This window comes from Typopeltis vanoorti, chromosome 25 (genome assembly GCF_054136105.1).
Source record: "Typopeltis vanoorti isolate ZY-2024b chromosome 25, IOZ_Tvanoo_1.0, whole genome shotgun sequence".
Taxonomy (NCBI): Eukaryota; Metazoa; Arthropoda; class Arachnida; order Uropygi; family Thelyphonidae; genus Typopeltis; species Typopeltis vanoorti.
Window position 1 is genome coordinate 58,431,143 of NC_143573.1, and position 26,325 is coordinate 58,457,467.

Genomic DNA, 26,325 nt, shown 5'->3' on the forward strand with positions numbered 1-26,325 from the left:
AGTTATGTGGGATAGTTGCAATTTTTAAAGATCTGTGTTCATTTTTTTATTTGTGTTGAGATGATTATGGTTATTTGAGAACTTGTAAGCATTTATGAATTGTGATAGGATGACCGACTTTTTAACAGAATGGTATGAGTAGAAATGGAGGTAGTTTCCAATATGTGTGGGTTTGTGGTATATTGTCGTGGTTATTTTGTTGTTTTTTCTGATTAACGTCAAGTTTAAGAAATTGATGGATTTGTTCTGTTCGGTTTCTATGGTGAATTTTAGTCTGTTGCTGTAACTGTTAAAGGATGCTTGTAAGGTAGTGATGTGTGTTAGTTTTTCAATGCACAGAATATCGTCCACATGTTTGCCATAAAAGGTGATGCTGGGGGGGGGAAGGGTGGAGTAGGAGTGATTTTGTGTGTGCTAGGAATAATTCCACTAGTTTTCCGCTGATGCTTTGGCCCATAGGGAGTCCAAAAATTTGAATATACATGTTGTTGTTGAACTTGAAGAAGTTTGCCGAGATTATTAGTTTGATTAAGTTTATAATATCATTAGGTGTTAATTTTGTACGAGAGTGTAGGGTGTGGTCTTCTGTGAGTAGTGTGTGTATGATGTCTAATGTTCTGGGAATGTCCACCCACGTTAGTGTATAATGAAGCTGCATCCAATGAAGTGAGGATGTCCTCCTGGGATAGGGTTATGCTATTTATTTTTTGGAAAAGGTCGTCCGTATTTTTTATCATAGAGTCTGACATGGTAATTAATAGTTTGAGTAGTTTGGCTACGAATTTCGATAAAGGTGCTGTTTTTGTAGGAGACTATTGGCCGTATCGGGTAACAGTCTTTGTAGGTTTTGATTTGTCCGAACATTCAAGTGGTACGTGTGTGCGGGATGTTGTGTTTTTCATTGTGGTTTTGTCTATCTTGTTTTGATTTTTTATGGCTTGTAGGGTGTTGTTGATTTGTTTATGAGGATGGGGTGGGGTCAATTTGGATTTTTTGGTAGGTATGTTGGTCGTTTAAGATAGCTGTTATTTTGTTGTGGTAATCGGTTTGGTTTGTGATGACAACTGTATCCCCTTTGTCTGCTTTTGTGATCATTATGTTAGGGTTCATTTTTAAAGATAACAGGGATTTTTTGTAAGTTGGGAGTAATGTTGGGTTTTATTATTATTTTACTATTTATGATGATGTTAATTTTGTGGAATTAAAATATAAATCTATTTTATTATCCTTGCTAAATGTAGCTTCATATTAAAAAATTTTTCCATTTAATAAAGCAAATATAACAGATAATAAAAATAGGGATGGCGTATGGAGAGTAATGGGGAATATCTATAAAGTAACTGATTATTTTTATTTTATTTGTTGTTGTGAAGGTAAACATGTAAAGATGAGCATTGGAAAAGCAGAAATTTTATACTGACTGATAGCCGTTCCTGGTGAAGGCTGATTTAATCACTTCAAATATACACATAATGCAAATGCTGCCTTATATGAATTAAGAGTTCAAAATGATTCAGCTCCTCTTATCCCATAAAATGCATTATCTTTTGTAAATAGAATTTAGAGGAAAAGTCAGTAGGTGAGATACAAACAAAAGCAGAACAAATGAACTGAAAGTAAATGGTTTTCAGTGTGAATCACAAAGTAGCAGAAAGTCTACAATGATGACAGTATGTAGTAGATGTGCATGCACATTTTGTAGCTGTTTTCATAGTCTAAAATGCTGATTATGCTTGAGGAGTGTACAACTGTTAAACAGCATAACCCAGTACTTCCCAACAAGTGTACCACGATCAAGTGGGAAGCGTGCTTTGAGATATGTGATGAATAGTACAGTTCATGCCTCTAATCGAGGTCACATGACACAGGCAGCACTGTGCTGTGCCAAATACACGGTGCCTGTTTACTCTCTTCAATCACTTTCACATAGCAACGCTGCATGGATGTCAGCATATGTGTGCAATAATTTTGTTTCTTCACCTACAAGTCATAAGATTCTATTTATTTCTTCTCATGCAAGAAGTTATTTAATATTTTATTACTGATATTTATGAATAATGGACAAGTTTCTGAAAGACAATGATAATTGTCGGGTATGCAATACCTTGATGAATGTTTGAAATTTGTTGGAAATTTTTCCGCTTGGTTATGCTATATATTAAATATACCAATAAATTATATACTTGGTTTAATCCTTTATCCAAGTGTAAGCAAACAAGTTTGCACTTGAGCTATTTTCAGGACTGGGGTAACTCATATATAGAGGCTTATAACTTCACATTACTTGCCTTAGTATCCCAAAATGCAAAGCACATATCCTTACAGGTATGTATAATGTTATGCATTATGGGAAGAGTCACTACCCAGACCAGAGGTGATACCAAGGTTCATGCACAAACTTGTTTGCTTACACTTTCAATTTCTAACTGGTATGTAGACTACATATTGTTTGATATAATGTTCCATTTACACCATATAACTGTAGTGTTTAAAACAGCTTTTGTCTTGGCAACATATCATGTGCCATTTGCAAATCTACAAAACTTAAATATAGATTTTTGTTATATTCCATGATTTCTCAACTATTTGTCTGAAAGTAAAAACCTAATCCTGGGAACACTATTTGGTCTAAATCTAGTTTGTTCTAAGTTTCCCTTCCACAATTATTCTTAGCCTCTTCTCAACATGCTTGCATATCAATTTTAGCTGGAACACTAAGCAGAAAATTCCCCTGTAGTTTTACAGATGGACACTGAGAGATGTATCCCAATCATTTGGAATGCCATCTTCTGACTATGATGTATGAATTATACAGTGCAGCCACTGTAAAACTTTTATACCTTTATATGTTAGCATTTCTGATCAAATATCATCTACCCCAGCTGTCTTTTCACATTTCATGTTTTTGATGGCTTTTTTCCTACCTCAGGTTTTGATGCATGGTCCTGATTGATTTCTCTTGAATATTTTCTGCTACTAATCATTCCATCACTCTTGTTTCAATTAATAATAATCTCTTTTTTAACTTCTGATTTTATTATCATTGTAGACAATTTCCTCACATATATCTCTTTCTGAATTGAGAGCATGTCAATGATTTACTAATGTTTGATTTTTGCTATCACATACTTTCATTTTTTTCTCAAACAATATTTGTATATATGTCTAGTCACTTCTGAAAACTGTTTGACTTTCTCTTGAAAACTTTTGTACATGTTTTTCTTTAAGTACGAAATTCCTTTTTTTTTATGCTGCATGAATACTAAATAGTATTCACTTCCTATTTCAAGTCCTCCAATACTTGTTTTGCGAAGATATCATGAGGATATCACACTCAACAATAACATATACTCAATGAGACTTATTTCTCATATCTTCTCTCCATTTGACTTTTTGCACAAAGTTTCCACTACAACAAACTGTTCCTGTGGTCACTTAGAGTTTGCCATGTATTAGTGCCTTTATACAAGTTATGTTTAATCCTTTATACAAGTTAGGCAAACAAAATTTAGTGCATGAAGCATCTTCATGACTGGGATATTGTATATAGAGGCTAATGACTTCACATCAATTGCCTTAACATCTCATAATGCATAGCATTATGGCAAGGGCCACTACCCCAACCAGTTTTGACCTTTACATTGAAAATATACGACTTCTGCATTACTTCAACCTTGGTATCATTTCTGGGTCTGGCTCACACTGATGAGACCCCAATAAAGGTCTAAACCAGTAAGGGTAGTGGCCCTTCCCATCATGCATAGAATTATACTTGTCCAAAAGGATGTGTGCTTTGCATTATGGGATATTAAGGCAATTGATGTGTGAAGTCATTAGCCTCTATATACAAGTTGTACAGTAGTGAAGATACTCATGCATAAACTTCATTTGTTTACATTTGGATAAAGGATTACAAAATATAATTTCTTGGCAAGTTTAATTTATATTATAACCAAGGGAAAAAATTTTCTACATGATATCTTGTAGTTGTCATAGACGAATCTCACGTGTTTAGTATAGAACCAAATAAATATAATATGAGAACAGGGAAGGTTTGTTAATTTTTTTAAAATTGAATTTCATATTGAAAAGAATAACATGTAAGAAAGTTTTAAAGCGAATAAAAGTTGAGCAGCTCTCAGATGTGAACTGTAGACTAAAATACACAAAGATTATTGAAGAAAAAATGAAAGAGTTTGAGAACAGGAATCAAACCTTGGAGATTCAGTGGCAAGCCTTGAAGAAAGCCCTGATTGACTCAGCTAGACAGGCATGTGGTGAAGTTGTCTGCAAGGATAGAAAAATTAGAACTCCATGGTGGACACAGGAAGTTAAAGAGGCAGTGAAGGAAAAGAAGAAAGCATATCAAACGTTCCTGTCAAATAAGTCAGCTTGTGCTCTGAGAGAAAACATAGACAAATGTAAGAAAGCTAAACAGTGTGTAAAACTAGCTAAACAAAAGTCATGGGAGGACTTTGGCAAGAATATAGAAAATAAATATCAAGAAGCTTGCAAAATATTCTGGAAGGTTGTTGAATAAGCTTAGGAATGGAGGAAAGAGTGCTGTAAAAGGAGTCAGAGATGATAAAGGTGACATGAAAACGGGAGAAATCCTTGAAGTATGGAGTAATTACTTTGAAAAATTGCTAAATGACAAGCAATGATGACAGCACAGTGGTAAAAAACACTGAACAGGAATGCAGTCAGGAATACCTAACCATACTTGAAGTAGAAAAAGCCATCAAAGGCTTGAAATGTGGCAAGGCAGCAGGGGTAGATGATATTCGGCCAGAAATGCTGAAGTATGGTGGTATAAGAATCTTACAGTGGCTGCACTGCATATTTCAGAAAGCCTGGACAGAGGGATGAATTCCCGATGATTGGAGTAGAGCTCTCATAGTACCCATGTATAAAAAGGGAAATAAAACTGAATGTGAGAATTACAGAGGTATTTCCCTACTGAGTGTTCCTGGCAAGATCTATGCAAGTATACTTGAGAAACGGTTGAGAAGAATTGTGGAAGAAAAGCTTGGTGAAGAACAAGCTGGATTCAGGCCAAATAGAGGCTGTCAGGATCAGATCTTCACTTTATGACAAATAGTCGAGAAAGCATGGGAATATAACAAAGATCTGTATTTAAGTTTTGTCGATTTGGAAAAGGCATATGACAAGGTGCCAAGAGAGAAGCTATTCAATACGCTGCAGTTATATGGTGTCAATGGGACATTATATCAAGTAATACTCAGTCTTTATTTGAGTTGTAAATCAGCTGTTAGAATTGAAGGAAGTACAGGAAGATGGTTTAATGTTAAATCTGGTGTGAGACAAGGATGTACATTATCCCCCCTGTTATGCATTATCTATATGGATCACATTATGAAGGAAAGCGGTATTAAAAATTGAAGAATCCAGCTTGTTCTTCACCGATGTTAATAGCTGACATTAACATCTCCAAAATTGGAGATGTTAATGTCAGCTCTTTGCTTTATGCGGATGATGTTATACTTCTAAATAAATCCGCTACAAGTCTGCAAGATTCTCTGACTAAATTGAATAGCTGTTGTAATAGATTTGGTATGAAGGTCAGCAATAAAAAGACAAAGACAATGAAAATAGGCAGAATCATTGAAAATGTCAACTGTGTTGTGAATGGAGTACCTGTGGAACAAGTAAAACATTTCACCTACTTAGGCACGATTTTTACTGAAGATGGTAAATTAAATATAGAAATAGACAACATAATCAGCAAAGCTGGTATGGTAGGAAGTCAATTGAATAAATTCATATGGAATAAGAGAGAAATTAGTTGGAACACTAAATTAGCTGTATACAAGATAGTGTTCAAACCAGTTTTAACTTATGGATCTGAGAGCTGGGTCAGAAGTAAAACACTTGACCAAAGACTAGAGACTGCAGATATGAGAGTCCTGAGAAAGATTATAGGCATGAACAGATGGCATCAATGGCAATATCATATTAAAAATGAGGATATTAGGAAAGAACTTGACATTGTCAACATCCAGGAATACGTTAGCAGAGGTAATCTCAGGTGGTATGGTCACTAAACAGAATGGGCGAAGAAAGATTAGCAAAACAAGTGTTCTCTGCCAGATTGGCAGCAAAACGACCCAGAGGAAGACCAAGATATAGGTGAATTGATACGGTACAAAGTGCCTTAGACGATAGAAATATAAGATCTGATAATGTTGGAGTCTTGACAACTAACAGACTAATTTGGAGGAAAATTGTAGATAATGATGTAATTTTTTTCATGTAGTACTATCATATCCTGTACACCCCTTGAGGGTACATGTCAGGAATTTGATGATGATGATGGTCTGGAAAAAGATGAGAATTTTAAATGTAATGAAGAATGCAGGGCTTCATTCCAGCAAGAATTTTTTGGTTTAAGAGCAAACTGCAGTCTGTTAATCTACAAGCTAAATTAACACACAAGGTGGAGAATAGCAGTGGAAAGTTTAACTGATAAGAGAGGAAATGCATACCCATTATGGTTTGTGTGAACATCATCAGTACACAGGAATGGATAACTAGGAGAATGACAAAGATTGTCTATTATGTGGATATGGGTTGTACTTGGAAATGTTTATAGGCTTCTTGCTCTGATAGTAGTATCCATCTTAATGATCTAAATATCTAACAATTATACAACTTCATACAGTATGTTTCACCTATCACTGAAATGAAGAACAAGAGCTAGTCCTTTAAAATAAGAGTGAAAATGATCTTCAATGCACCTGGAATGGTCCAGATCTCGGCAAATCAGGCCGGCCTGGTTGGCCGAGTAGTTAGCATATCTGCTCTCCAGCCAAAAGCCTGTGGGTTCGAATCCCACCATGGATGTTTATGATTGTCTGTGAAAATACTGGTGGTGGGTGGTAGACGATGATGATGGTAGTTGCCATTCATTATAGTTGGACTGAGTGGAGAAGGAAACTTGTAGAGTAGGTACCCTCCCTTAATGAGTCTTTGAACTCCTTGGAGGTGTCACGTAATAATAATAATATTTATTCTCAGTCAAAATAAGCCAACCCCACCGAAGGTCCATGCATACTATGGATTCTCCTCCCTTCCTCAGATTTCACTCTATCAGTCTGAACTTACACCGCAAATTCTCAGAGATGATAATAATAATAATAATAATAAATGTCCCGCTCCCAACAGAAAACCTTTACCATTAAACAACCAAAAATTTATGGTTAGTTACACTATAAAAATAATTTTAAAAAAAAAATGTAAAAATGAACTTTTTATAGCTTAGTGTAATATTTAGAGGTATTTAAAACAAGATCAGATTACCTCCTCCAAACATGTATCCTCAAAAGAAGTTACATCAAGAAAGGGATCTTGAATGCCATCTTTTATTGCCAACTTTATGTCTATAAAACAAATTAATTAAAAATATAAATATCTTATTCCAAAAAATAGTTAGCATATTCTGAAATTACAGAAGTTAAATAAAAGATCCATTCACTTACTTTTTAAAAGGATAAAAAAAAAAACATGCTTAACTACTGCAGTATTTTCTTAACTACTGGGTATTCATTTACTACACTTTCTAAATCACAATCAGGATATTAACGTATGCTACCAACAGATATACAGTAAAACCCCGAAGTTATGTGGTAGGTAGGACCAACAAAAAAGCGCGTAATTCGGGGTATAATTTTGCATGTAATTTATATATACAAACATACAATTGGGACCAAAGGTTTACAAAAACACATATTTTTTAAGAAACATAATCATAATTGTAGTTTTTCGCACATAAAAAAAAAGAAAGTTATTTCGATGTCGATGGTTTCATAAAATCTAATAGATTCGTCTGATGGCATAATGTCTTTTTCTTGTCCCGCAAAATTTCTTTATAGCAAGTTAATGATTTTTTTATTCCTTGCCTTGTGGCTACAATTCGTTCCTCGTTAGAATCTATGTCCTCCAAAATCTGTAAACCTTTCTTTTATGATTGTTCTTACTGTTGATTCCTGTAGATCGAACTTCTTTGCTAGCTCACAAATTTTCATTCTGCCTTCAAAATCCTTAATAATGTTGAGTTTTGTTTCCAAAGTCAATGTTTTCTTTTCTTGCTAGCTTGTAGAAGAACTGAACTTGCTTCTTTTGGATGACATTATTATTTTTTATGTGATAAAATTTTTATCAAGAACATAACATTAAACAATCGCAAGGTTTGTAGACTATAAAAATCATGTATGAATGGAGACTGCACGAAACACATCAGTGCTTGTTCACAGCATGTGCGACACTGGCGAATGCGGCCGGCGCCTGAAAGATACAACTAGTGGTGAGGCATGAAGGGAATACGTACATATAAAAAACCGCATAACTCCAGATTCGCTTAAGTCGGGTATGACTGTAATATGTTATAATGAATCTTTTTTTTGTTGTTGTTAATTTCATCTACAACAGTTGTTAACCTACAGTATATTATTATTGCTAACAGGATAAGGGTTTATTTTTACAATGCTAAAAACATTCATTAAGCTTATTAGAGAACGGTGTGTCAGGTATGAGATAATGAATAATGGTTTAAAAGATGGAGAATAAAACAGTGTCTCTAATATTTCACCATGTGTTACAAGGGCATCGTCAGAGAGAGAGAGAGAGAGAGAGAGGGTATAGTAGCACAAAAACATTTAAGGGTGACATAAATCACATAGCATGCTTACTATTCAAGTCTTGGTGACAGCTGTATGAGAAGAGAACACACTAGAAGAGTTCCAAAGAACCAATTAGTAGTCATAATTATCTAAAACAAGGATTAAATAAGAAGAAAGAAAGAAAATTTATTAACAGTTTATAACAGACACTACTTGGCTTGGTTGGCTGAGTGGTTAGTGTATCTGCTCTCCAGCCAAAAGACTGCAGGTAACAGAAGCAAACAAAATAGTTCAGTTATTAAGTAATCATTTTGCAAGTGCATATCATGCAGCTGAAGATATTCCAGTGCCAGATGTGACAATAACTGATGGAAGAATAGAGGTGCTTATCATATTGCAGAACTTCAATAACCTTAATATGAACAAGGCCACTGGATTAGGTGGCCCATATATTATGATAATGTGCAAGGAAACTGGCAACTTCTTAAACCAAGCAGCTTACTTTGAGCCTCAGTTCTGGGAAGGTGTCAAGGGCATGGAAAGGTCAAAATAGTTCCACTGCATAAAGGAGGCTCCAGAATAGAAGTCACAAATTATAGGCCAATCAGTATCTCAGCAAATTTACTGAGTTACTACGAGACAACATTCTCATGGAGCATGTGAAAGAAGAGACTCAAGGTCAGAGAGTGTTAAATTTGATCACAGCATCACAAATCCCTTTCCCTCTCCTCATATGTATATATATGTTTTACTATGCTTTTATAAATGAAAATATGCATGTCTACAGCATAGAGGATCACATGTTATTCGTTCCAGCCAGCAACTTATAGAACTCACACATATAATATTAATTTGTATTATATAATAAAAAATGTTGTACCATCATTTTGTATTTTGGTAATAATAAAAAAATGTATTTTGATGATAATAAAAAATGTAATTTGTTAATAATTCGCATTTGCCAGTAATGAACACTTTTCCATTCAAAACTGTTCTTTCTCTCTTACATTTGCCATTCTCACATGGCTCATTAATGACGATTCACAATATTTCCACCTTTTAGTAATTCAAAAATAACATTCTCTTTAATTATTGTTTTCTAATAAATCCTAAAACAAGCACATTTCTGCTCCCACTCATACACACTCCTCTACACAGATTTGGTTACAATAAAAAAAAAGGAACATGTCTGCTGATATGCAAACATGAAATTGTGGTGGGATGAAGTGTTTTTTCTCAACCTAGCAAAAGGTCAAGGTGGTGGCAAGAGATTTCCAATCACCCTGACATGAACATGACAAGGTGAAGTTACTGAAGAATGGCGAGACCTTCATACAGAAAGTAAATTCATTCTAAAGAGGTGAAACTGTTGATGTGGTTTTAGTAATTACTTATTCAATGGAGCTTACTGTTACTTTCATATGGAAAGCAAATTAATTATTGAAATGTTTTGGATGCCGACAAGATATTCTGTGTTCAGTGTTCTATGATTTAAGATGGAAGAAGAATTTCACTGATTATGATGCTGTCATGTAGGGAGCAAGAAACTGAAATTTCTGAAGTTTTGCCCATATAGGATGATAACTGTTGGCTTATGGTAACTGAAGGTTACCATAAGCCAACAGTTATCTAGAGTGTAGCTAGAGTGTTTTTCATGTTGTCTGAAGTTGTAATCTGAAGATTATATTAGCACTAGTTAAAATATATTTAATTTTTTTAAATGAAAGAAATGGTTGTGTAGGTATCCGAAGACTCAATCGCTTAATGGGTTTAATTTAAAAGATAAGATGTACATGCCAATAATACTAATAATGGTAAATATCAGCTAGATTACTGCTCAGGACATGGACTTGTTACTACTAACACCATATTCCAACAATAAAAATGTGTACAAATCTGAGTGTTTTTCATGTTGTCTGAAGTTGTAATCTGAAGATTATATTAGCACTAGTTAAAATATATTTAATTTTTTTAAATGAAAGAAATGGTTGTGTAGGTATCCGAAGACTCAATCGCTTAATGGGTTTAATTTAAAAGATAAGGTGTACATGCCAATAATACTAATAATGGTAAGTATCAGCTAGATTACTGCTCAGGACATGGACTTGTTACTACTAACACCATATTCCAACAATAAAAATGTGTACAAATCTGAATCTGTACACATTCGAGAAGAAGCAAGGAATAAGAAAAGTCTCCTTCACTATGTTATTGTTAACACTGATCTTTTCCAGTGGTTCAGGACACAAGAGCATACAGAGGATTTGAAATAGGAAGTGATCCCCATTTAGTGTTGAGCAGAATAAAATTAAATTTCATATTGAAAAGAAGGGTGTGTAGGAAAGTTTTGAAATGAATCCAAGTTCAATATATACTTATTTGTAGGTATATACAAATTATATACTTATTATATGATTTGTGATGATATGACAGCTATCAGATGTGAACTGTACTCAAAAACACAAACATTACTCAAGAAAAACTAAAAGAGTTTGAAAACAAGAAACAAACCATGGAGATTCAGTGGAAAACCGTAAAGAAACACTTTGATTAAGTCAGAGAGGCATGTGGTAAGGTAATCTACAAGAATAAAAACATCAGAACTCCATGGTGGACTCAGGAAGTTAAAGAGGCAGTCAAGGAAAAGAAGAAAGCATATAAAGCATATCAAAAGTTCCTGGTAAGTAAGTTAGCTTATGCTCTTAGGGAATACAGAGAAAAATGTAAGAAAGCAAAGCACTGTGTAAAATTTGCTAAACAAAAGGCATGGTAAGACCATAGAAAATAGATATCAGGAAGGCAGTCAAATATTTTGGAGGCTATTGAAAAAACTCAGAAACGGAGGAAAGAGTACTGTAAAAGGAATTAGATATGATAAAGGGGACATAAAAATTGAAGATAAAGATATTCTTGATGTATGGAGTAATTACTTTGAAAGATTGCTGAATGAAACAAGCAGTGATAGCATGGTGGAATAAAACACTCAACAGGAATGCCAGCTGAAATATATATCTCTACTCGAAGCAGAAAAAAATATCATAAATCTGAAATGTGGAAAGGCAGCTGGACTAGATGAGATTCAGCCAAAAATGCTAAAATATGGAGGTATAAAAGTTTTACAATGGCTACACTTGCATAATTCAGAAAGCCTGGACAGAGGGTCGAGTTTAAGATGATTGGAGTAAAAATCTCATAGTACCCATCTATAAAAAAGCTGAATGTAAGAATTACAGGGGAATTTCTCTATTCAGTGTGTTCCTGGAAAGATTTATGCAAATATTCTTGAGAAATGGCTAAGAAAAATTGTGGAGGAGAAGAACAACAACAAGATGGATTCAGGTCAAACAGAGGTTGTCAGAATCAGATTTCACTTTACGACAAATAGTTGAGAAATCATGGGAATATAACAAAGATCTGTATTTAAGTTTTGCAGATCTGGAAAAGGATATGACAAAGTGCCAAAAGAAAAGCTATTCAAAACGCCACAGTTATATGGTGTCAATGGGACATTATAGCAAGCAATACTTAGTCTTTATTTGAGTTGTAAGTCAGCAGTTAGATTGAAGGAAGTACAGGAAGATGGTTTAATGTTAAATTTGGTGTGAGACAAGGATGTACATCACCCGCTCTGTTATTCATTATCTATATGGATCACATTATGAAGGAAAGTGGTATTAAACCTGATATCAAAATTGGAGATGTTAATCTCAGCTCTTTACTTTATGCAGATGATGTTATACTTTTAAATAAATCCAGTACAAGTCTGCAAGATTCCCTGACTAAATTGAATAACTGTTGTAATAAATTTGGTATGAAAATTAGCAATAACAAGACAAAGACAATAGGCAGAAACATTGAAAATATCAACTGCATTGTGAATGGAGAAATTATACAACAAACAAAACATTTGAGATATTCAGGCACAATTTTTAGTGAAGATGGTAAATTAAACATGGAAATAGACAACAAAATCAACAAAGCCGGTGTATGGTAGGAAGTCAACTGAATAAATTTATATGGAAGAAGAGAGAAATTAGTCAAAACACTAAATTAGCTGTATACAAGACGGCTTTTAAACCAGTTTTAACTTATGGATCTGAGAGCTGGGTTAGAAATAAAACTCTTGATCAAAGACTGGAAACCACAGATGGAGTCCTGAGACAGATTAAGGAACTGAATACATGCCATCAATGGCAGTATCATAATAAAAACAAGGCTATTAGGAAATTCTTTCCTAATAGCCTTGTTTTTATGACATTGTTAACATTCAGGAATGTGTTAGCAGAGCTAATCTCAAGTGGTATGGTCACTTAAACAGAATGTTAAGAAAAAGATGACCCACAAGATGTAGGTGAGCTGATATAGTAAAAAGTGCCTTAGAAGACAGAAATAAAAGATCTTATAATATTGGAATGTTGACATAAAACAGGCTAATCTGGAGAAAAAGTGTTGATAGGAAGTTTGTAATGATGTAATTTTTATGTAGTACTATCATAAAATTGTGTACACTGTCACACTGATGAGATATGAGGGCATATATCAGCAATGTGATTATGAATCTCTGTATGCAAGTTTGATTTTGTAGTTTACTTTCAGGTCTTTCTTTTTATTTTGAATAAGCATTAAATCATTTGCAATGGAGTATTTTCTTAATGGGATATATGACAAGATTACATGAACAAGAAAGAAAAAAGTAAAAAAAAAAAAAGAAGAATTTTAGAATAAGATTACATGGGTTTTTTTGGACCAATAAATTTAATGATAAATTATACCAACAAGTTTCACCAACTGGGCTGTCTGGCTTCTTCAGGGCATACAAACAATGAAGACAACTCAAATTCACTAGTACATAGAACAAACATATAAAATATAACAAAATTAAAAAGATGCATAGCATCATACACATGGAGCATGTGTTTCATTAGTTATTGTTGTGTGTGCATGCTCTGTAGTTTGCAGCAAAATTAAATTCTGGCAAGCTTAGCAATCTTATTAGAGTTTTCCACAGGGCAGGATCATTCCTCAATTTCTGTTTAGGCTGCTTTCAGAACGGAGAACCACTGTGGCTTCTTTGAAATTGCGACACCGGAAATTGTCTTCTAGATAAGGCATGGAACTTTTGTCCCATTCAATGGTGTGGCTTGTGTTGAAGAAGTGGAGGGCTAATCTAGAACTGTCTAATCTGTTGTTTTTAACATCCCCTATGTGTTCCTATTTTTCTTATTTGAAGACTTCTTGATGTCTGACATATGTAGTTTAGACCACAAGAGCAAGGAATGTTGTATACTTCAGCGTATTTGAAGAAGGCATTGCTGTCTTTTGGTGAAACAATATGGGATGTAATATCCCTTAACTTAAATAAGTTTATATGTCGCCAAATTGAAGAAGCCTTTGGCTCTTCATATAATTAATAATTTATTAGGACACCTTGGCAATTCTCATAGTAGGGTATATGTAAGTTCTGTTTGCTACAAACCTGGTATTTCTAGGTCTACCTACTCACTGATGAGACCTCAATAAAGGTTGAAACTGTTCTGGGTAGTGACCTTCTCTCACTCATAATGTAAAACAGTAATACAGCTCCTAGGAGCTGGGTTTCACATTATGGGGAAATATCAAGAATAGTGATCGAAGCTTGCTACACCCTTACCATGAGTTGCCTCAGTGTTGCACTCCTTAAAGGGTCAGTTGTAATACTATCCAGGTATTTGCTTATGCTTGGACTCACCGAACTTTATATATTTACCATATTCGGCATGAAACTCTTTGAGTTTCTTATTCGGCTATGAAACAATATGGGATGTAATATCCCTTAACTTAAATAAGTTTATATGTCACCGAATTGAAGCCTTTGGCTCTTCATATAATTAAGAATCTGCTTTATTTTAGTCTTGTTAATTTCATGTGACACCAATTACACCAACGTGAGATTTCTTTAATGACAGTTCACTTCTTTTCTATTGATACTTCTTATGTTGATTATGTTTATCTTCAATAACACTGAAGGCGAGTTTGTTCCAGTAGCTTACTTTTTACTATTTGTCCTAATTCTTTTATGAAAACAGTTGGGGCCTTGTTTAACCAGGCAATAATCCAGACAAGATGTTTGGTGTAAGCTAGTAAAGAGTACACAATTTAGTTTGCTAAGTCTCAAGGTGATTAAATCTATTTGTTTAGGCTCAAATAAAATTATTAACATTTATATTCTAATGATGTATTAGATTAAAATCAACATAAATTGGTTTGAAACTACTTTTACAGTTTTCCAGGTTGCAACAGGCAATACCTCCATTTTCTAACCTACTAGCTATAGGTTTTGAATCTCAAACCATCATGGAAGTTCATGTGGTGCCTACATAAAAATGGATATTTTCATCGTGTGATGTGACACTATCCAATTTGCTTAATGGATGCATAAAGTAGCTGAAAAGATAAAATCTCATTTCTAGATTATCTCATTCTTAACTCACCCATGTCACTAACATGCAATTTACATTCATTTATGGTGAAATTTGGACAAAAGTTGTCCAAAAACCAGATTACTGACAATATGACAACAATATTTAATAATTTAATAGAAAAAGGAATATACTGTGGAGTGATAAAGATGGGAATAATACTGATATCATTAATGACTAACACAAGATTTCAGAATTAAAACTTAATAGGCTATCATTACTTCAGAAATGGATTGATAATAACTAACTATACCTCTTTATAAGTGTAGAATATGTGCATTAAAGCAAAATACAGAAAAACAAACCAAAAATGAAGTTAACTTTTATTCTAAAGTTACAGTACTCTTATTTAATTGCAAGTGACAATAATATATTTATCACATTAAAGATAAGAAAACTTAGAAGAGAAAATAAAGCAAAATACCCAAAAAATCCCTCAAACTTTGTAAGCTAAACACTTACCTTGTTCATCATTCTTTGCACACTCAGCAAACAAATCACGAGAACCAAAATTGAGCCTGTCCCTATGAAAATAATGCGACTGAAAAAATTTTGTCCAAAACTCATTTTCAGATAACTTGTTTGGTACATTTTCCATATGTTTCCTCTTGACTGAAGGAAGGGAAAAAAATCCATTGCAATGACACATATATGCACATTTCAATATAAAATGAAATCCAATCAATAAATTAAGAGAAATATTTCATTACAAAAATGTAATGGTGATTTTAATCTAAAGCTCCCACAATAGTCCTCCCTATTAAACTTACCAATGGTAAGTTTAATAGGGAGGACTATTTAATAGGGAGGACAAGAAAGAATACTGAGGATGAAGTGATATCTCCAATAAAAGCATTTGTAGTGTATAATGATTTGTGTACACTATTTATTAATTCCACTGTTTCACTACCTTCCATTTGTTGACACCAAATATATAATTTTAATCAACAGGTTCATTATAACCAGAAAAATACTTTTATTGAGAAAATTCAACCAGTCAATTTTTAAATAAACCAACAATATTAATTTCACCAGTTGTAAAGCAAACATGTATTTCCAACAATATATAATGAAAACTGCAACATGAATATGGCAGAAAAGTGAGTTCACAACTTAAATAACTTTCTGTATTTTTGTCTTGCAGCTGAATTCTTAGGATATTTCTCTCTCTATCAGGCAAAATGAAAATCAAATGAAAACAGGAATTTTCATCTATCAGTCTTCAAAGAAAAGACCAGATAGACAAGAATATGGATGACCACCTTTAAAGGGTATTTCCATTCTCACTATTCTCATATGCACCATTTTCAATGAGAAATAACTAGTTGGCTTGACAACATTCACTTATTCTTACCCAAAGCAAACATTATGAAGAAATCTGAAGCAGGAACTTTATCTGCAGCTGTTCTGAGACTGTCCATATGGTGACAATATGAAAACAATATTTTTACTGTTTGGTAGCATAGCCAGAAATATCTCAATAACTTTCTTGAATTTTCTTAATGGTTGCAATAAGGAACAACCAACTTCTCTTTCTAGTACAAGTACTATATAAGACAGTGCTACAATTTTCACATCATTCCTACTTACTATACCATTAAATAACAGTATCTAATTCATCATCATCACTTTCCTGACATATACTCCTAAGGGATTTCAGGTTACTATGACAGCACTACATGATTAAGTTTACATTATTATTAATCTCCTATCAACAATTTTCCTCGAAATTAGTCTATTACTTATAAGCACTCCAATATTGTCATATCTAACATTTTGTTCTTCTAAGGCAGTTCTGACTGGACAAATCCAACTAGACCTTGGTCTTTCTCTGGATCTCTTTCCTGCAATCTTGGCATCAAACACTTGTTTTGCTAGCTTTTATTCGCCAATTCTATTCAATCCTTAAGCACCTTGGAGGGTGCTTAAGGGTCAAAGCTGTATAACTGAGAGGAGGACTCCACATACCCTTTAAAGGAATGTGAAGAACCGACCAGGGCTTCTAACCTAATGCCCAATCCTCAAATTCTTGTGGTGCACCTTATCTACCTGCATACTGAACGAACGAGGAAGAAAAAATTTATATTATTATTATTATTATGTAACACCTCCAGGGAGTCCAAAGACTCATTGAGGAAGGACATCTACTCTACGACTCTCCGTCTCTAACAACCACAACTATCTGCATCTTTTACATCAACACCATCTACCACAGACCACCTCCACTAGTATTTTCACAGACAATCACAAATAACCATGCCCATGGTGGGATTCGAACCCACAGCCTTTTGGCTGGAGAGCAGATATGCCAACCAGGCCAGCCATGCAATATTCAGGCAATGACAAACACGGAAAAGAAGGTGTAGCTATAGCATTGAACACAAAATGGAGAGAAGAGGCAAGGAATAAGAAAAGTCTCATTGACTATGTCATTGTTAATAGTGATGTTTTCTCCCTGGTGCAGGACACCAGAGTGTACAGAGGATTTGAAATTGGAAGTGATCACTATTTAGTCTTGAGCAGGATAAAATTGAATTTCATATTGAAAAGAATAACATGTAAGAAAGTTTTAAAACGAATAAAAGCTGAGCAGCTCTCAGATGTGAACTGTAGACTAAAATACACAAAGATTATTGAAGAAAAAATGAAAGAGTTTGAGAACAGGAATCAAACCTTGGAGATTCAGTGGCGAGCCTTGAAGAAAGCCCTGATTGATTCAGCTAGAGAGACATGTGGTGAAGTTGTCTGCAAGGATAGAAAAATCAGAACTCCATGGTGAACACAGGAAGTTAAAGAGGCAGTGAAGGAAAAGAAGAAAGCCTATCAAAAGTTCCTGGCAAATAAGTCAGCTTGTGCTCTTAGAGAATACAGACGAATGCAAGAATGTTAAACACTGTATAAATAAAAGTCATGGGAGGACTTTGGCAAGAATATAGAAAATAAATATGAAGAAGGTGGCAAAATATTCTGGAGGTTGTTGAAGAAGCTTAGGAATGGAGGAAAGAGAGCTGTAAAAGGAGTTAGAGATGATAAAGGTGACATGAAAACGGGATAAAAAGATATCCTTGAAGTGTGGAGTAATTACTTTGAAAATTTGCTAAATGAAATAAGCAGTGATGACAGCACAGTGATAAAAAACACTGACCAGGCATGCAGTCAGGAATACATATCCACACTTGAAGTAGAAAAAGCCATCAAAGGCTTGAAATGTGGAAAGGCTGCAGGAGTAGATGATATTGGACCAGAAATGCTGAAGTATGGTGGTGGTATAAAAGTCTTACAGTGGCTGCACTGCATAGTTCAGAAAGCCTTGACAGAGGGACGAATTCCCAATGATTGGAGTAGAACTCTCATAGTACCCATGTATAAAAAGGGAAATAAAACTGAATGTGAGAATTACAGAGGTATTTACCTACTGAGTGTTCCTGGCAAGATCTATGCAATTATACTTGAGAAACGGTTGAGAAGAATTTTGGAAGAAAAGAACTATGCAGTACAACCAGTGTAAGACTTTTATATTTCCATACTTGAACATTTCTGGTCGAATATCATCTACTCCTGCTGCCTTTCCACATTTCAGGCTTTTGATGGCTTTTTCTACTTCAAGTATGGATATGTATTCCTGATTGCATGGCAATTGAGGATTTTTTTACCACTGTGCTGTTAATGATTGTTTCATTAAGCAATTTTTTGAAGTAATTACTCCATACATCAAGGATATCTTTTTCTCCACTTTGCATGTCACCTTTATCATCTCTAATTTCTTTTACAGCACTCTTTGCTCCATTTTTGAGCTTTTTCAATAGCCATCAGAATATTTTGCCACCGTCTTGATATTTATTTTCTATGTTCTTACCAAACTCTCCCAATGACTTTTGTTTAGCTAGTTTTACACAGTGTTTAGCTTTCTTACATTTATCTCTGTATTCTCTAAGAGCACAAGCTGACTTATTTGCCTGGAATTTTTGATATGCTTTCTTCTTATCTTCACTGCCTCAACTTCCTGTGTCCACCATGAAGATCTGATTTTTCTATCCTAGCAGACACCTCAGCACAGACCTCTCTGGATGAATCAATCAATGTTTTCTTCAGGATTTGCCACTGAAGCTCAAATGTATGGTTCCTGTTCTCAAACTCTTTCATTTTTTCAAATAATGTTTGTATATTTTAGTCTACAGTTCACATCTGAGAGCTGCTCAACTTTTATTCACTTTAAAACTTTCTTACAAGTTCTTCTTTTCAATATGAAATGCAACTTTATTCTCCTTGAGATTAAATGGTGATCACTTCCAATTTCAAATCCTCTGTATACTCTAGTGTCCTGCACCAGGGAGAAAACATCACTATCAACAATAACACAGCCAATGAGACTTTTCTTATTTCTTGCCTCTTCTCTCCATGTGAATTTGTGCACATTTTTATGTTAGAACATTGTGTTAGTAATAACCAGTCCATGTCCTGATCAGAAATCCAACAGGTCTGAAAAGTTCTTGGCCTCGACCATTATCGGCAAGATTTTTTTCCCTTCTAAGATGGTACATCTGTCATAAGCATCCATGTAAAATTGAAAGTCATTCTATCAGTAGTTTGTTTTATACAACTGTCTGAAGCAAAAGTGTTGTCTGTATCTATCCCTTGAAAAGGATAAAATTGAGTATTGTGCGGTTATAAAATTCTTTGTAAAAGAAGGTTTAATGCTAAAAGAAATTCATTCGAAGTTCATAAAAGTTTATGGGCACTCTTCTCCTTCGTTTTGAACAATTAAGAAATGGGCTGCCAAGTTTAAACATAGCTGTACCAGCCTTGAAGATGATCCACATGAAGGACGTCCAAAAAAGTGTAACAACTCCAGAAAGCATTGACCAAGAGCACAATATGGTATTGGATGACTGGCGAGTCAAAGCGAGTGAAATTGCTGAGACTATACGCATTTCAAAAGAATGTGTAGGATATATTTTGCAGATGAAGAATTGCAAATGAAAAAGCTTTGCACAAGATGGGTGCCATGCTTCCTCAAAGCAGATCAAAAACGCACTGGCATGAAAATCTCTGAACAGTGCTTGGAGCATTTTAACATTTTTTTGCATCAATTTATTACTATAGATGAGACTTGGATTCACCATTACATACCAGAATCCAAACAGCAGTCAAAACATTGGACAGAAGCCAGTTGTTCAGCTCCAAAGAAGACAAAATCAATTCCATCAGCAGGAAAGTAATGGCATCGGTGTTTTGAAATGCTAAAGGCATTTTGTTTATAAATCTTGAAAATGGTAAAACAATAACCAGGGAATATTATTCCAATCTTTTAACCAGACTAGATGAAAAAATTAGTAAGAAAAGATCCGGTTTGCAGAAGAAAAAAATCATCTTTCATCAGAACAATACACCTGCCAATACGAAGGTGTTTTGGCAATGGGAAAATTAAGGGATCTGCACTATGAATTGTTGAGACATCCACTGTATTCTCCAGATTTAGCTCCCTCTGACTTCTATCTCTTCCCAAAACTAAAACTCTTCCTCGCTGGTCAGTGTTTTTCTTCGAATCAAGAGGTGATTGCAGCTGTAGAGGGGTATTTTGCAGATCTTACTGAGAACTACTACAGGGACAGGATAACGGCGCTGGAATTATGTTGAAAAATAAAAATAATTTTGAAATTATAAATTCGTTTTTTTTTTAATTGTTATGCCTAGAACTTTTCAGACCATCCTCATATTTATATTTACCATTATTATTAGTTTTGCTCTTTTCTCCAAATTTTCCCCGAAATATTTTTGTATGTCTGATAATCATTTTCTACTCTGCTGATTAGATCCTTGACAAGGATCAACTTTTCCTTTTTCATTGTGTCAGTTGCTATCTCTAAAGCATCAAAAAATTCCTCCACTTCTACCTTAGTAGAACCTTCTGTGGGACCATAGGCACAAAGAAGTCTCATTGTCCAATTCCCATTTGTGATATTTGTTCACATCAATCTACTTGATATTGATTGTCATTCAAGAAGGTTAGCTTAGTAATGTGTGTTCAACACTATTGCTACACCTTCTTTTCCCTGATTGTCATTGCCTGAATATAACATTTAGTATTTATTGCTCAGAAAGATCTCACCAGATTTTCTCTTTTTTTGTTTCAGTATCCCATACTATGTTGATCTGGTACTTAGTTGATCTGGTACTCAGCTAGCTCCATTTCTTTGCCATTCAGGCTTCTTTATGTTGATAGTACTGATCTTGAACTCTGGTGATGTCAGGTTGGGGTGTGTTTCAGGATTTGTTCCAGTAGCTGACTTTTCGCTGTTCACCCTGGTTTCCTGGAAAAAACAATGGGGGCCTTGTTTAACCATGCAACACCCCAGCCAGCATGAAATTTTGCCATGTTGTACTATTCATTTTATATTGTGGTTTACACCAATAAGAATACAATTTGGTTGGCTAAATCCCAAATTGCCAGCCCATCCTCATTTGTTCAGTATCCAGGTACATACCTAATGGAGAACACCACAAGAAGGTGAAGATTGGAAATTTGATCAGAAGCCCTGGCCAGTTCTCTGAATTTCTTTTAAAGGCTATACAGAGGTCTCCTCTCAATTATACAGCTTTGACACTTAAGCACCCTGTTTTCAATACCATTTTTAAATGTACACTTGCAATAAGTTTATTTTCACAGCTCATAACAAGAATTAGCTTAGACTAATTAAATGCTTGGAACATTTTACAGAATGAAAAAGCTTTTTATTTAATAGTGTTATTTAAAAAATAAATTATCTTGCAAAGATAAGTCAAAGAATGTGTCAAAAGTGAGTCTGGATTCACAGCAAGTACATATCTTGTTTCTGTGAATTTTATTATTTTCCTTCATAACATTTAGTTTTTTAAAACATCATCTATTATGAGATTGACTGATACCTTTGCCAAGTAAAATATTTTTGTAGCTAGTAGATGTATGTTGTATTTCTGGAGACCTTTTTATATGGACTTTCAATTGGAGGCATCAGGGTTTTTCATTCTACAAAAAAGCAAACTACAGAAAAAAATCCAAGCAATTCAGACATTATAAAATGGCCTCACAGCCTTAGTTGCTTCAACTCTGTTCCAAAACAACAATTTCTCTTCACCAATTAGCAATATATATATATATATATTTCAGAGATTAACAATCAAATTGTCACAATAGCAAGTAAAGTAAAGGAAGCAGACGAAAAAGATGATGACAGTCATATTTTCAGTTGAAGTCAAAAAACATTTAATTTGATATGCATTCTAGTAATGGACACATACAAAATGCATTATGAAACAATTTTTGAAAATGGTAAGAAAAATTATTTAACAAGTAACATTGTGATGAACTATATATGCCAAAACTTACCTGCAGGATATGTTCTGAAAATAGATTCTATGATATCAGGAGTGATATTATATTTTAGCCCATTGCAACCATCAGTCTGTGGCTTAACATCTGCTAAGAACGCAGCTGACACCCCAACATCTTGTTTAACAATTTGTTTTTGACTATTTTGCCATCTCTACAGGACAAGGAAAATATGATAATGATATCAATAAGCAATAAAGAATAAATATTCTAATCAAAGTATAGGAAAAGATCATCAGATAAGATACCTATCAATTAAAAACACAATGAATAATTATATAGAAAAATGTGGATATTAAAAATCCAATATTATTTCAAAGCCAAAGGGTCATAGAAACTTAAGAAAGTTTTGTAAAATTTGAACTGAGAGCTTATGAGAATACAATCCTCAGCATTGGAGTTGCCTTAGCTTGCACTACTTAAAAGAACAACTGCTGCCCAATCACCCATATGTTCACCTTTTATTAGTGCATTTTTTTTAAAAAAGGTTTCACTAGCCTGACAGTTGTTTTGAACTGGGTGGTTCTCTTCACAGACCAGGCAAAAACCTTAAGAGAACAAAAACTCTCATTCAGTGCCAAAGAAATCAAATGTCAGAGAAATGTATTTTTCGTCAGTGAACTCTTAGTCAGTGTGTGAGTAAAAAAAAAAAAAAAAAAAAAAAAAAAAAAAAAAAAAAAAAAAAAAAAAAGCTATAAGGCAATGTAAAATTATATAGGAAAAGAGAGCTAACAAGAATACAATCCTTGGCTTGCACTACTTAAAAGAACATGACTGCTGCCCAAGCACCCGTACTTTCGTCTTTTATTGTGCATTTTTTTTTTTTTTAATTAAACCTTAAAAACGTGAACTAATAAAAGGTGAACATATGAGTGCTTGGGCAGCAGTTGTGTTCTTCTGAGTAGTGCAAGCTAAGGCAGCTTGATGCTGAGGACTGCATTCTTATAAGCTCTGAGGTCATTTTCAAAACTTTCATAAGTTTCTACAAACATTCGGTTAAATAATGTTGGATCTTTAATATCCACTTTTTTATGTAATTTTGCATTGCTGAAATGAAGCTGTGCAGCTCTTTTTTTAGTAATTATAATGAATAATATTTACATTTTATAAAATCAGACTACTTATATTCACATACAAGGACAATTTATAGTTTCAAAGTAACATGACTATTCCATGATGGAATTTAAACCTTTTATAAAAGAAGTCCTTAGTGGAGTCAAATATATAACATATTCAGGCTGTTATGTCATTTCTTAAACAATCATATATTTCACTGTATCAATAATTAGAATATTAACAGGGCTTTATACTCAGAGTGAGTTTAAAAAAATTGCAAAACTTATTTTTGGAATTCTGAATAGATGATTTGACTTGTATACTGTAAAACTAAAATGAAAAACATGTTTTTTTTTCTTCTATATCTTTACTTCAGACTAAAATGAAAATCTTTTAATAATGAACAGTGTGATATGTAAGAAACAACAATTAAGACAATAAACCTATCTCCCATTTCCCCTTTCATATTAGGCTGAATGAGATGTCAGGACAAGTAACCTGCTTAGAAACCAGACAACATTATATCTGCTATGTCTGTAAATTATGTATGTTCTTCTGACCAGTTTACCTGTTTTGCATGATGAAAAACCAGAGTTCATCATCATCATCAAATTCCTGCCATGTACCCTCAAGGGGTGTACAGAATATGATAGTTACTACATGAAAAAAATTACATCATCATTACTAACTTCCTGTCTACAATTTTCCTCCAAATCAGTCTGTTACTTGTCAAGACTCCAACCTTATCAGATTTTATATTTCTATCATCTAAGGCACTTTGTACCGTATCAATCCACCTATATCTTGGTCTTCCTCTGGGTCATTTTGTTGCCAACCTGGCAGAGAACACTTATTTTGCTAATCTTTCTTCGCCCATTCTGTTCAAGTGACCATACCACCTGAGATTAGCTCTGCTAACGCATTCCTGGATGTTGACAATGTCAAGTTCTTTCCTAATATCCCCATTTTTAATATGATATTGCCATTGATGCCATCTGTTCACGTATATAATCTTTCTCAGGACTCTATATCTGCGGTCTCTAGTCTTTGGTCAAGTGTTTTACTTCTGACCCAGCTCTCAGATCCATAAGTTAAAACTGGTTTGAACACTGTCTTGTATACAGCTAATTTAGTGTTCCGACTTATTTCTCTCTTATTCCATATGAATTTATTCAATTGACTTCCTACCATACCAGCTTTGCTGATTCTGTTGTCTAAAACCAGAGTTTCCAAGAGGAAATACCTTCCAATTTCAGTGCAAGACCAGCTAACTCACCTTCAGGTGAAAATTCCTATTAATAGTTCTTTGCATTCTAGACAGGATTATTCAAACTCAGGTCTTTCCAATCAAAGGCAACGTCGATATGAGCTGTGCTACAGAGGCTCTAAGAAAATAAACACCTCTGTATTTTTTTTAAATAACCAAGTAAACATCAGGGAAAGCATGACAATCACATAGTATAGCATCTTCAGTTTTTTGTCCACCCCTCTTTCTTCTTACATGTAGAACCGTCCCAATCAAGAATACAGGAACAGAAATAAAATGATCTTGCAAGCTTGCTGCAACCATTCCACTTTTCTAGATTACAGGAAAAGTGACAGCAAGCAGATACAAACATACATGTCTATATTTAAATTATACATTTTTGGTCGTTTTATAATCGAAATACACTTTTATTAATACAAACCAGTATTTTACAATAAAAACATTTATTCAAATCTACCAGTTTCGCCAGCAAACTGTCTGGCTTTTTCAAGGCATTACGGAGATATGAAAGTTAGTAAATGCAAATTAAAAGGAACATAAAAAACACTGTAAACCAAACTAGTATCTATGGGTACACGTTTCGCGTGACAGAGATGACTTATTGTTCTTATTCATTATCACGCATGCGTGTTTGTTGTAGACTTGTAATGTGATTACTGGCTAGCTGTAGTTCAGATTGATTGAGAGAGAGGTATGGCATGGAGCTGTTTTGCCAATCTATCGTGTGGTTAGACGTACAGAAATGATGTGCTAAGCCGGAAGAGATGCTTCTGTTGTGGTTTACATCACCAACATGTTCTTTCTGTCTAATTTCTAAACTTCGTGAAGTTTGTCCGATGTAGGCAAGACCACAGGAGCAGGGAATGTAATATACTCCTGGATATCTGTAGAACAGAACTTTATCTTTTGGAGACCCTAAAACTTGTCTGATGTTGGTGGGTGGTTTGAAGACCACTCTGATGTTGTGGGCTCTTAGTATTCTTGCTATTTGATAAGAAATTGACTTGATGAAAGGTATCACTACAGTAGAAAATATCAGAAGAGGATATCACAAAATGGATATCCTCAAAACATCATCAAAAAATATCTATACAATGACAACCCCAGACAAGAAGAATCCCACCGTTAGCACATTTCTACAAACACGCATGCGTGATAATGAATAAGAACAATAAGTCATCTCTGGCACGCGAAACATGTACCCATAGATACTAGTTTGGTTTACAATGTTTTTCATGTTCCTTTTAATTTGCATATACTAACTTTCATATCTCCGTAATGCCTTGAAAAAGCCAGACAGTTTGCTGGCAAAACTGGTAGGTTTGAATAAATGATTTTGTTGTAAAATACTGGTCTGTATTAATAAAAGTGTATTTAGATACATGTCGACATTTAATGCATTATAAATGTATTGGATTTCAGTTTCTGTTCTTCATAAACAATTATTTTGAGAAGTTAATATATTACCTATTTAGTCAATAGTGCATATTTAAACTTTTGTCCATGATTTGTTTTCCCCAATAACTTTTCATCGTG

The 26,325-nt window shown here is 34.2% G+C and overlaps 1 protein-coding gene across 2 annotated transcripts in view; it reads right to left on the reverse strand.

Annotated features, from left to right (window-relative positions):
* Positions 1 to 26,325, reverse strand: part of Tfb1 (transcription factor B1) — a 165,134-nt gene that overhangs the window by 75,881 nt on the left and 62,928 nt on the right. For both annotated transcript variants that reach the window (XM_090414441.1, XM_090414442.1), the window contains exons 6-8: positions 22,464 to 22,620; positions 15,560 to 15,709; positions 7,321 to 7,400 (exon numbers count right to left, since the gene is read on the reverse strand). In XM_090414441.1, coding sequence (XP_090270567.1) covers positions 7,321 to 7,400; positions 15,560 to 15,709; positions 22,464 to 22,620 — 387 coding nt within the window. The remainder of the gene's footprint in view (positions 1 to 7,320; positions 7,401 to 15,559; positions 15,710 to 22,463; positions 22,621 to 26,325) is intronic.